This window comes from Vigna unguiculata, chromosome 11 (genome assembly GCF_037176805.1).
Source record: "Vigna unguiculata cultivar grain cowpea cultivar isolate G323 ecotype 2 chromosome 11, ASM3717680v1, whole genome shotgun sequence".
NCBI classification, from domain to species: domain Eukaryota; kingdom Viridiplantae; phylum Streptophyta; class Magnoliopsida; order Fabales; family Fabaceae; genus Vigna; species Vigna unguiculata.
Genome location: NC_140802.1, coordinates 25,953,568 through 25,965,600, shown reverse-complemented (window position 1 = coordinate 25,965,600; position 12,033 = coordinate 25,953,568). Strand labels below are relative to the sequence as shown.

Sequence of the window (12,033 nt, the reverse complement as noted above, 5' to 3'; positions counted from 1 at the left end):
CTGGTTGCCATTTTCAATCAGCCGCAGTAAAATGGATTGGCTCAACCCGATTTGTTTTTGACAGATTCCCGATTTGTTTTTGACAGATTGAATTGACCCGTTTGTCAATCTTAAAAAAATCATTTTGAGTTTTGGAAAGTTTTATTTTTTTTTTCAAATTCTCATTTAAGAAATTTTATTTCAAAACACATTTCATTTGTTTAGAAAATTTTGGACTAGAAATATTATTTCTAAAATTCCATGACATTTGTAATGAAAAGTTTCAAGAATATGTAATCGGCAAGTCACTTTTTCGAAAGGTAAAACGATTATTTCGAAGGTTTAAAGGGTTGCACGAAGAAATTGCGGAGGTCTAGAAAGTAAAAGCCTAATTGATGTTACTAACAATTTTATACCAATAAATAATGGACTAGTTTGATTACACTTAAAGTAATTATTTTTCAGATAATTTTTCTAAAGAATATTCATTTAAAACAAATAGAATTTACTTCCTAGAAAAACTAAAAGAAATACTTAATTTTAAAATAAGTAAATTAGATAGCTAAAAAAAGAAGAAGATATTTACGTTTTTTATTTCAAAAACATTTTGTTAAGAAAATCAACCATTAACCATGACTTCAATATCCCAAATCTAAGGGGTGATAGTATTGTAACACCATAATCATTTTTACAATGACATAAATATTTTACTCTTTATTTTTTAATAACTACTTGACAACTGATTTTTTTAATAACTACTTGACACTTATTTTCAAAATCATATAGTTATTAAAATTAATAAATTTTTGTAATTATAAAAAAATCAGAACAGTGAATGTGAAATGGCTGGAAAATTTTATCTTAATTCCTGTGAGAACCACCATACAATAATTTTTTTCAATAATGAAATTTGACCATTGAAAAGTCACGTTGACTTAGTCGAAACGAGGAAGATGGTCTCAGTTCATCCAATGTTGTGCACTTAATAATTCTGATAAACTCAAATAATATTCAGTTTCCAATTAAGCAATTATTGAATGGGGATGTTTTCTTTCATGATTATTGTTGCTTACATGTTCCTGCTCTCAAAATTTCCGCAGCTAACCTCAGTATGTCACAGTCAATAATTGACGGCAAGACATTAGTATCCAACAGCGGACAGTTTGAGCTCGGGTTCTTCACCCCAGGTAACTCCACAAAACGCTACCTTGGAATTTGGTATAAAATTATACCTGTTGAACAAGTTGTTTGGGTTCCATACGGCGCAAACGCGATTAATGATTCCTCGGGCATTTTAGCCTTCAGCAAGACAGGGAATCTTGAGCTCAGACAAAACGACACAGTTGTCTGGTCCGCAACCTATCGAAATCAAGCACGGAATCCAGTGGCAGTGCTCTTGGACAGTGGCAATTTTGTGGTAAGAAATGAGGGAGAAACAGAGCCAGATGAGTATCTGTGGCAAAGCTTTGACTATCCTTCTGATACACTCTTGCCAGGGATGAAGTTAGGATGGAACCTCAGAACTGGTCTGGAACGGAACCTAACATCTTGGAAGAGTCCGGATGATCCATCCCCAGGAGACGATTCTTGGGTTCTAAGGCTTAATAATTATCCTGAGTTTTACCTGATGCAGGGAAAACATAAGTCCAACCGCATTGGACCTTGGAATGGACTATTTTTCAGTGGTCTATCACTTCAAAAGCGAAATCCAATCTACGAAATCAAGTACGTCGTTAAAAGTGACGTTTTGTACGCCCCCAACAAGGTTGAGATGTCGTATTCGCTTGTTCTTAAGAATACTTCGGTCCTCGTTGCAGTTACCATAAGCAAAGGTCGATTCCGAACCCGTCGTTGGGTGGAAACTGCGCAAAGTTGGGAAACTTATGATGAATCTAACCTAAATGACATTTGTGATATGTATGCCTTGTGTGGAGCCTACGGGAATTGCTTGACAACAGCGTCACCACTTTGCCAATGTTTAGAAGGATTCAGTCCAAACTCACCACAAGAATGGAATACAATGGACTGGAGTGGAGGATGCATCCGGAAGAAACCATTAAGCTGCAGTTCTACAAGGATGATGTTAAGATGCCTTGAATGTTATGTTGTCCCTTCATCTTTTCCTTACTTCATATATTTATGATATAGTTATGGGTTGTAATGAGGTTTAAAGGGGCTGTTATTTTTACTCTTTTATAAGGCTAAAAGGCATCTGTATCATGTATCTCTCTATCATTATTCAGAAATAAGAAACTCTTGAACTGCTCCGTGGACGTAGGTCACATTGACTGAACCACGTAAATTTGTGTGTCTTCTTTTTCTCTTAATCTGTTTCTTTTCATCTTGTCATAACAAGTGTTATCAAGAGCTCTAGGTTACACTAGGGACCTACTATGGAGAAACGCAATGTCTTCGTACAAATTCGATATTGATAAATTCAATGGATCCAATGATTTCACTTTGTGGAAATTGAAGATGAAGGCAGTTCTGGTGCATCAGGGGTGCGCTGCAGCACTAGAGGGTGCAGATCAATTACCAGCGACTATGACAGATGATGCGAAGAACTTGATGTTGGAAAAAGCACACAGTTTGATTCTCTTGAGTTTGACTGATGAAGTTCTGAGAGAGGTGGGTGAAGAGACAACAGTTGCAGGGATGTGGACGATGTTGGAAGATAAATTCCAGAAAAAATCTCTAACCAATCGGTTTTATCAGAAACAACGTCTCTATACGTTGCAGATGTCTGAGAATATATCTGTGAGAGATGATCTTGATAACTTTAATCGAGTTATCTTGGATCTACAGAGTATTGGAGTTAAAATTGATGATGAGGATCAAGCTATTATTTTGTTATGTTCTCTGCCGAAATCATATGAAAATTTTATTGATACTATGTTGTATGGCAGGGACAGTATTACTGTCAACAACGTGAAAGAAAGTTTGCAATCTAAAGAACTGAAGAGAAGAGTCTCTAGTTCCAATGGGGATGATGCAGGCTTGATAGTTAGCAGAGGCAGAAGCATGGAAAGAGGAAATAGTAGCAAGGGTCATACGCGTAGTAACTCACTTTCAAAGTCAAAGAAACTGAGATGTTACAAGTGCAAAGAGGTGGGGCACATAAGGAAGAATTGTCCACAACTGAAGAAAGAAAGAAATAATAATGCCAGAGCAATTGTTGCTCGTTCTAGTGCAGTTGTCTCAGGTGAGAGCTCAGATGAAGGAGATGGCGGAGATGTTTTGACGGTCAGCACTATTAGTTCTACTGATACATGGGTCATGGATACCGGTGCTTCTTATCACATGACTTTTAACAAGGAGTTGTTCAGTTCATTTAAAGAATGGAATGGCAGTGTAAAGTTGGGTGATGATGAGGAGCTTGGTGTGAAAGGAAGTGGCGCTGTGCAGATAAAAATGTATGATGGCATTGTTAGAACATTTGATGCTTGGTATGTTCCTGGCTTGCGAAAGAACCTGATCTCTGTTGGTACCTTAGACAAACAAGGGTACAATTTTTCAGGAAAAGATGGACAAATTACAGTTTCCAAAGGTGCTCTGGTTGTCATGAAAGGAAAGCTACAACATGGAATTTATGTTATGCTTGGCCATTCCTTTCAGGGAACGGTGTCTGTATCCCATTCCTTAGAGCAACATGTTGATAATACAGAATTATGGCATCGTAGATTGGGTCATATGAGTGAACGTGGTCTTGCTGTGTTAAGTAAACAAGGATTGTTGGGTGGAGGGTGACAGGGAAATTGAAATTTTGTGAATCTTGTGTTATGGGTAAAAAATGCAGGCTGAAATTTTGTCACGGTAAGCACACTTCAACTGAAAAATTACAATATGTTCATTCTGATTTATGGGGTCCTTCCCCTGTCTTGTCTCATGGAAGATGCAGGTATTTTGTGACCTTTATCGATGACTACTCTAGAAAGGTTTGGGTGTATTTTTTGAAGACCAAGGATGAAGTGTTTGGACGGTTCAAGGAATGGAAGACTATGGTTGAGAAACAGACTAGGAAACAAGTCAAGACTCTAAGAACAGATAATGGATTGGAGTTCTGCAATACAGAGTTTGATGATTACTACAAAGAAGCAGGTATAGTCAGGCACCTTACAGTACGACATACACCACAACAGAATGGTGTCGCTGAACGGATGAATCAAACACTACTTCAGCGTGCTCGGTGCATGCGTTTAAATGCTGGTCTCTCAAAAGAATTTTGGGCTGGAGCAGTTAATATTGCTGTCTATTTTGTGAACAGGTCTCCATCTACTGCTATTGATTTAAAGACTCCTCAAGAGGTATGGTCTGGTAAACCTTCTAATTATTCTGGTTTACGTATATTTGGTTGTCCTGCTTATGCTCATGTGAATTATGGTAAATTAGAGCCTAGGGCAATGAAATGTATATTTCTTGGGTATCCTACGGGTGTCAAAGGATATAGATTATGGTGTACTGAAAATAATAGAAATAAAAGGTTTATTATTAGCAGAGATGTTACCTTTAATGAGTCTGCTATGTTTGGCCAAAAAGAGGAGGTTGAAAATATTGCAGAGAATAAGGGAGTTCATCAAAAGGTGGAGCTTGAGGTTGAAGATTCAAATAAAGAAAATTTGGATCTGATAGATCAATCTAGTAATGTCCAAGAAGAACCTCAAAGTATAGCAACAAGGAGAACAAAAAGGGAAATCAGAAAACCTGCAAGGTATGCAGATGTTACATGTGTTGTTGATACTAACTCTGTTTCATATGCCTTGGCAGTTAGTGAAAATCTCTATTATGATGAGCCTAAATCCTATAAGAATGTAATCCAGAGTAAAGAAGCATCAGAATGGTTAATTGCCATGAATGAGGAGATGCAATCACTTAAGAAAAATCAGATGTGGGAGTTAGTACCATTACCTAAAGGTGTAAAGCCAGTAGGATGCAAATGGGTGTTCAAGAAGAAAGAAGGGATTCTTGATGTTGAACCATCTAGATTCAAGGCAAGACTTGTGGCAAAAGGTTTTTCACAAAAAGAGGGAATTGACTACCATGAAGTGTTTTCACATGTGGTAAAACATAAGACTATTCGAGTTTTGTTGGCCATGGTGAGCGCTTTGGATATGGAGTTAGAGCAACTTGATGTGAAAACTGCATTCTTGCATGGGAATTTAGAGGAGCAAATTTATATGTCGCAGCCAGATGGATTCCTTGAGTTTGGAAAAGAGAACCATGTGTGTTTGCCAAAAAAGTCCTTGTATTCTTTATGCTTTATGCTTTTTACTTTCCTCTCTCCTCCACATAAATCCCACACATCTTTACTCTCCGATATTGTTGTGCCACCTATCCAAGCTTCCTTAAGCCTAATTAACCTACAAAAACAACTAAACATAGATTAGCACGTTGGCTTAAGTCAAGTCAATTCTAGTCAACAAGTCAAACCTAGTCAACGGTCAACAAGTCAACTAAGGTTGGTCAACTAGAGGGAAATCACAATAATTAAATACCAACCAAATATTTAAGGATTAAGGACTAGAAGCCTCCCTTCTAGACATCCTTCTCATGTAATCCTTCTTGATAGAGCTTCCATGGAATATTGTGTGGTCAATCCTTCAACTCTAGGGATGTCAAAAAAATTTGTACCCATGGGTATCCGTAGATAAAACCCGCAATGGGTAGAAAATGAATATTGTAAATGGATACTCGCGAGTAACGGGTACGTGTATTTTTTATACCCGCATGTTAACAGGGGGTACGGGTATAATAGTATCCGTACTCGTGGATACCCATACCCCTATATTTTAATTTAAATTAAAAAAAATTAAAAAAACATGATTAAAACATCAATACGCTAAAATTGAATGGGCTATTTTTTATCAATTGGTTTTAAAAAATCTCAATTTCTTTGTAAAATGTCATTCAACACTATTTAAATGATTTATTTGCACTTTGTTTGAAATTTATAAATGTTATACATAGTATTTTTATTTGAATTTATCGTTAAAATATATTATTAAATATTAATTTTTTCTTTCGAGAATACCCACAAATACTTGTGAATATCCGTTGATATTACCCGATGAACGGAACACTTAAGTATTCCCGCATTGGATCTTGGGATGGACTTTATTTCAGTGGCGTATTACAGCGAATGCAGAATCCTCTCTACGAATTAAAGTACGCCCTTAAAAGTGACCTTATGTACGCCCCCAACTAGGTTGAGATGTCGTACTCATTTGTTCCTACGAATAGTTCGGTCCTCATGGCAGTTACCATAGGCGAAGGTCAATTCAAAACCAGTGTATGGGAGGAAACTAGGAAGAATTGGCTGATTTATGAAATTACCCCAATAAACGAATGTGATATGTATGGAAGCTATGGAGCCTATGGGAATTGCTGGACATAAAGGCACCACTTTGCCAATGTTTAGAAGCATTCAGTCCATAGTCACCACAAGAATGGAATGTAATGAACTGAACAGAAGGATGCATCTAAATAAACCATTAAGTTGCAAAGAGTTCAACATGGTTGTGTTTGTCAAATATAAAGGCCTGAAAGTGCCGGACACTACACATACTTTGTTTAGATTCTTGTGTGATTTGAGACTCTTGGTGTAGTTTTGTGATTTCAAAACTGTAATCTTGTTGGAATTTTGTAAAACTTTTGAAATAATGCAAAGTTAGCCTAAGGTTACCTTGACAAATTGGATGTAACTCAGATTTAAGTGAATTAGTATAAAATTCTATGTATCTATTTGATCTTCTTTCTCTTGCTTGTTCTTTTCAAGAAAAATGTTTTGAACAATCTTTTTATAGTATTTTGATGTTTTGAGGTACAGGCTCCTTTTGTTTTATGTTTTATGCTTTTTACTTTCCTCTCTCTTCCACCTAAGCTTCACATCATCTTTACTCTCTAATACTGTTGTGCCACACCTATCCATGCTTCCTTAAGCCTAATTAACCTACAAAAATAACTCAACATATATTAGCATGTTGGCTTAAGTTAAGACAACTCTAGTTAACAAGTCAAACCTAGTCAAAGGTCAACAAGTCAACAGAAGTTGGTCAACTAAGTTAATTTTAGGGAAATTACAATAATGAAATTCAAAACAATGATAAAGGTGAAGGACTAAAATATGCTCCTTGTGATTCTTCTTGGAAGAACTTCCATAGAATCTTGTTTGGTCACGCCTTCATCACCTATAATATTAGAAAAAGAATCAAACACCCTTTCTCATTGCATCCCACCACACCACCCCACACCACCACACCACTGTCACAACTTCCACCATCGCCACCGTTGCACTTATGCTATTGAGAAAGAAGAAGACAGGAAGAATTATGCACAAGAAGATGGGAAAGAAAATGCTGGAAAAATCTCGTTTCGAAACATATTCCATGTGTTTTGGAAAGATCTTTCCGAAACACATTTCACATGTAAGTATTTCATAAAACTCATTTTAGAAAGGCATTTTATGAGTTTTAGAAAGTTTTTTTTTCAAAAATTTTATTCCAAAACACACTAATTTCAAAAATCTCATTTAGAAAATTTTATTCTAGAAATATTGTTTGGAAAATTTCAAAAACTTGTCATGAAAACTTTCATAGAATATGTAATTTTGAAGTCACTTTTTGTAAAGGTAAAATGATTATTTCGAAAGTTTAAAGGTTGCACGAAGAAATTGTGGAGGTCTAGAAAGTAAAAGCCTAATTGGTGTTACTAACAATTCTACATTAATAATAGACTAGTTTGATTACACTTAAAAAAATGTTTTAGACAATTTTTCTAAAGAATATTCATTTAAAACAAATAGATTTTACTTCCTAAAAAAACTAAAAGAAATACTTAATTTTAAAATATGTAAATTGGATAAGTACATAAAAACCAGATAGTTACGTATTTTATTTTAAAAACATTTTTGTTAAGAAAATCAACCATTGACCATGACTTGAACATCCCAAATCTAAAGGGGTGAGGTGACATATATTATTTTAACACCATATAATCATTTTTACAATGACATATATTATTTTACTCTTTACTTTTTTAATAACTACTTGACAGATTTGTTTTTAATAACTACTGACACTGATTTTCAAAATAACAGTTATTAAAATTAACAAATTTTTTGTAATTATGAAAACAATCAAAATAGTGAATGTGAAATGGTTGGCAAACTTTATCTTAGTTCCTGTGGAACCACCACACAATAAATTTTTCAAAGCTGCTTATCTGGATGAGTTAATGAGATTTGATGAAAGAATAGTCACGCTGGGACAAACGTGGAAGTAGTAGTAATGGTTGACTGGGTCAAAACGAGGAACATAGTCTCAGTTCATCCAATGTTGTGCACTTACCAATTCTGATAAACTCATGATATTATTCAGTGTCCGATTAACAAATTCTTCAATGGGGATGTTTTCATTCATGATTATTGTTGCTTACGTGCTTGTTCCCGTTCTCAAAATTTCCGCGGCTAACCTCACTGTGTCACAGTCAATCACTGACGGCAAGACATTAGTGTCCAACAGTGGACAATTTGAGCTCGGTTTCTTCAGCCCAGGTATATCCACAAAACGCTACCTTGGAATTTGGTATAAAATCATACCTATTCTACGAGTTGTTTGGGTTCCAAACGGTGCAAACCCGATCAATGATACCTCAGGTATTTTGGCATTCAGCAAGACATGGAATCTTGAGGTCAGACAAAACGACACAGTTGTCTGGTCTGCAACCTATCAAAAACAAGCACGGAATCCAGAGGCAGTGCTCTTGGATAATGGCAATTTTGTGATAAGAAATGAGGGAGAAACAAACCCAGATGAGTATTTGTGGCAGAGCTTTGACTATCCATCGGATACACTATTGCCAGGGATGAAGTTGGGATGGGACCTCCGAACTGGTCTGGAACGGAGAATAACGTCATGGAAGAGTTCAGATGATCCATCCCCAGGAGATCATTCTTGGGGTCTAAAGCTTAATAATTATCCCGAGTTTTACCTGATGAACGGCACGCGTAAGTCTTCCCGCATTGGACCTTGGAATGGACTTTATTTCAGTGGCGTATCACAACAAAAGCCAAATCCATTCTACGAATTCAAGTACGTCGTTAAAAATGATCTTAAGTACGCTCCCAACAAGGTTGAGATGTCGTACTCGTTTGTTCCTAAGAATAGTTCGGTCCTCGTGGCAATTACCATAGGCGAAGGCCAATTCGAAACCCGACGATGGGGGGAAACCATGGAACGTTGGGGGGTTTTTGAATCTACCCCAAAAGACGCGTGTGATACTTACGGATACTGTGGAGCCTACGGGAACTGCTGGATAACAGTGTCACCAGTTTGCCAATGTTTAGAAGGATTCAGTCCAAAGTCAACACAAGAATGGAATGTAATGAACTGGACTGAAGGATGCATCCGGAAGAAACCATTAAGCTGCAAAGAGTACTACAAGGATGAGTTTGTGAAATATGTAGGCCTGAAAGTACCAGATACGACACATACTTGGGTTGATGAGAGTATTGATTTAGATGATTGCCGAAGGAGATGCTTGAGTAATTGCTCTTGCATGGCCTTTACTAATTCAGACATAAGAGGAGCAGGTAGTGGCTGTGTCATGTGGTTTGGAGATCTTATTGACATCCGACACTTTGAAACTGGTGGGCAAGATCTATATATCCGGATGTCTTCTGCAAATTCAGGTACATTAATCTCTCTTCTTAACACTTCCATTCCATCATTCTTTTTTCTTAGGAAAATGCAAGTTCCATTCCACCATACTGTTTTCTTTGGAAAATGCAAGATCTCACCACAAACACTCGGGCTCAACAACGACACAAACGTGTGAAGATAATTATTGCTACCACAACTGCTGCAATTAGTGGCATACTTTTATTTTGCATTTTTGTCATGTACAGAGTCAGAAGAAACATAGCAGGTAAATATACACCAATAACGCTGTCACCACCATAACTGTGGCAGCTCTTTTTTCTATGTATCTTTCTCTTTATTTCCTTTTTTCTTGTCTAATTTAATGTTCAATATTTATCCACGTAAACCTGTCACAATTCCCTCGAGCTTCACAAAAATATTTTGAACATTTCATTGTTCTTTGCGTGGTCCAGAGAAGTCAGAGAAAAAAGAGAACATTGAAAGGCAGCTAGAAGATCTAGACATGCCATTGTTTGATCTATGTACAATCACTACTGCCACTAACAATTTCTCGAGCAATAATATGATAGGAAAAGGTGGTTTTGGACCTGTATACAAGGTAATTCAATATTTAAACACTTTTAACAGTAATAGAACAAGTAGAGTCCAGTGACGAACTATATTGTAATTTGTTACTGAAAATGTATTCTCAAATGAAAGGTATTTGTGTAGGGAAAATTAGCTGATGGGCAAGAGATTGCTGTGAAGAGACTTTCAAGAAGTTCTGGACAAGGAATAACCGAGTTCATAACAGAAGTGAAACTGATTGCAAAGGTTCAACACCGTAATCTGGTAAAGCTACTTGGCTGTTGCATCCGAGAAGAAAAAATACTAGTATACGAATACATGGTTAATGGAAGCCTAGATTCCTTCATCTTCGGTATGCCTATAAAAGAATATCTTAGATTAGGTCCACTTGTGTTGTTTTCTTTCTGTCATTTAATGCCAATTTAATCTTGCAAATCTACTATTGGATAACTATTTGCTTTACGAAATACAGATGAACAAAAAGGTAAATTTCTTGATTGGCCTATGCGCTTCCAAATAATACTTGGAGTTGCAAGAGGGCTTCTGTATCTTCACCAAGATTCCCGGTTAAGGATAATACACAGAGATCTCAAAGCAAGTAATGTTTTACTTGATGAAAATTTAAATCCAAAAATTTCAGACTTTGGAATGGCCAGAGCTTTTGGAGGAGACCAAACCGAAGGAAACACAAACAGGGTAGTTGGGACATTGTGAGTGTCTGTCAACCTATACTGCATTAAATTTATCTACTTATTTGTGTGCCAACTGAATGTTTGGTCTGTTAATTTCTTGTAGTGGGTATATGGCCCCAGAGTATGCCGTTCATGGACTATTTTCAATCAAATCTGATGTTTTCAGCTTTGGTATTTTGTTGTTGGAGATTGTATGTGGGAACAAAAATAGACCTCTGTGTCATGGAAACCAGACTCTTAACCTTGTTGGCTGTGTAAGGCCTCAAATAGCTTATTATTTAATTAAGCCAAAGTTAACATGATTCTTTAACTTCTTCTCATATTTTATGACTTAGGCATGGGAACTTTGGAAAGAGAAAAATGCCTTAGATTTGATAGACTCAAATGTGAAGGACTCGTGTGTAATCACAGAAGCACTGCGATGCATCCATGTCAGTCTCTTGTGCGTGCAACAATACCCGGAAGATAGACCAACCATGACATCCATAATTCAAATGTTAGTCAGTGAGATGGAACTGGTTGAGCCTAAAGAGCCTGGTTTCTTTCCAAAGAGAATTTCGGATGATGAAAATGTAAACAAAATGTCTATAAATGAAGAATTAAGCATTACCTCTTTAAATGGCCGGTGAATAGATTGCATGTGCTCCAAGAGAGAGTAAAAATGTTGTAGAACATGCATTACACTAAATTCTATGATTATCATGCAGTATGTTTTACTTCAGTGTAGACGACTTTTTCGTGTCAAACTTGAATGTTACCAAATTGCTAAATTGGGTACAGTTGTCAATATATGAGTTATGTATGAAGATTAGATATAAGTTAAACAAGACATCTGGAAAAACAGATTCTGGGTCTTCCAGGGCTACCATTATGTAACTAAAGAGTAATTCTAGTTTACCCAAACTCTAAGGTGTAATAATGATTACCTATTTAAGTATGAGTTGAGTATATAAGGAGAAAAATCACAGATTGATTATGAAAAGATTTTGGATTGAAAACATTAATATTCTTCTATGGATTTACTTGTAATATTTTGCAATTAATTGGTATTTCCCCTCAAGTTCATTATCTCCTAACTTAACTCCTAAAAACAATAGAGCTTCGGTACAAAACATTCAACACTGGAGGTGATGGTGAGA

The 12,033-nt window shown here is 36.3% G+C and overlaps 1 protein-coding gene and 1 pseudogene across 3 annotated transcripts; both read left to right on the top strand.

The window, feature by feature from the left end:
* Positions 1–905: 905 nt before the first annotated feature.
* On the top strand, positions 906–2,137 carry LOC146881654 (G-type lectin S-receptor-like serine/threonine-protein kinase At4g27290 pseudogene; annotated as a pseudogene).
* Positions 2,138–8,241: 6,104 nt separating this feature from the next.
* On the top strand, positions 8,242–11,615 carry LOC114169789 (G-type lectin S-receptor-like serine/threonine-protein kinase At4g27290). 3 transcript variants are annotated; one of them, XM_085669056.1, is made up of 7 exons: positions 8,242–9,664; positions 9,766–9,900; positions 10,088–10,233; positions 10,347–10,554; positions 10,675–10,912; positions 10,998–11,144; positions 11,226–11,481. In XM_085669056.1, exons 1-7 carry the CDS (start codon positions 8,338–8,340, stop codon positions 11,227–11,229), a joined length of 2,205 nt encoding a protein of 734 aa, XP_085525182.1. In that variant the 5' UTR covers positions 8,242–8,337; the 3' UTR covers positions 11,230–11,481. The 3 variants fall into 3 exon arrangements, with proteins under 3 accessions (XP_085525182.1, XP_027910895.2, XP_027910894.2); XM_028055093.2 differs by having other exon boundaries at positions 8,244–9,664; positions 10,998–11,148; positions 11,230–11,615; XM_028055094.2 differs by lacking the exon at positions 9,766–9,900 and having other exon boundaries at positions 10,998–11,148; positions 11,230–11,615.
* The last annotated feature ends 418 nt before the right edge of the window (positions 11,616–12,033 follow it).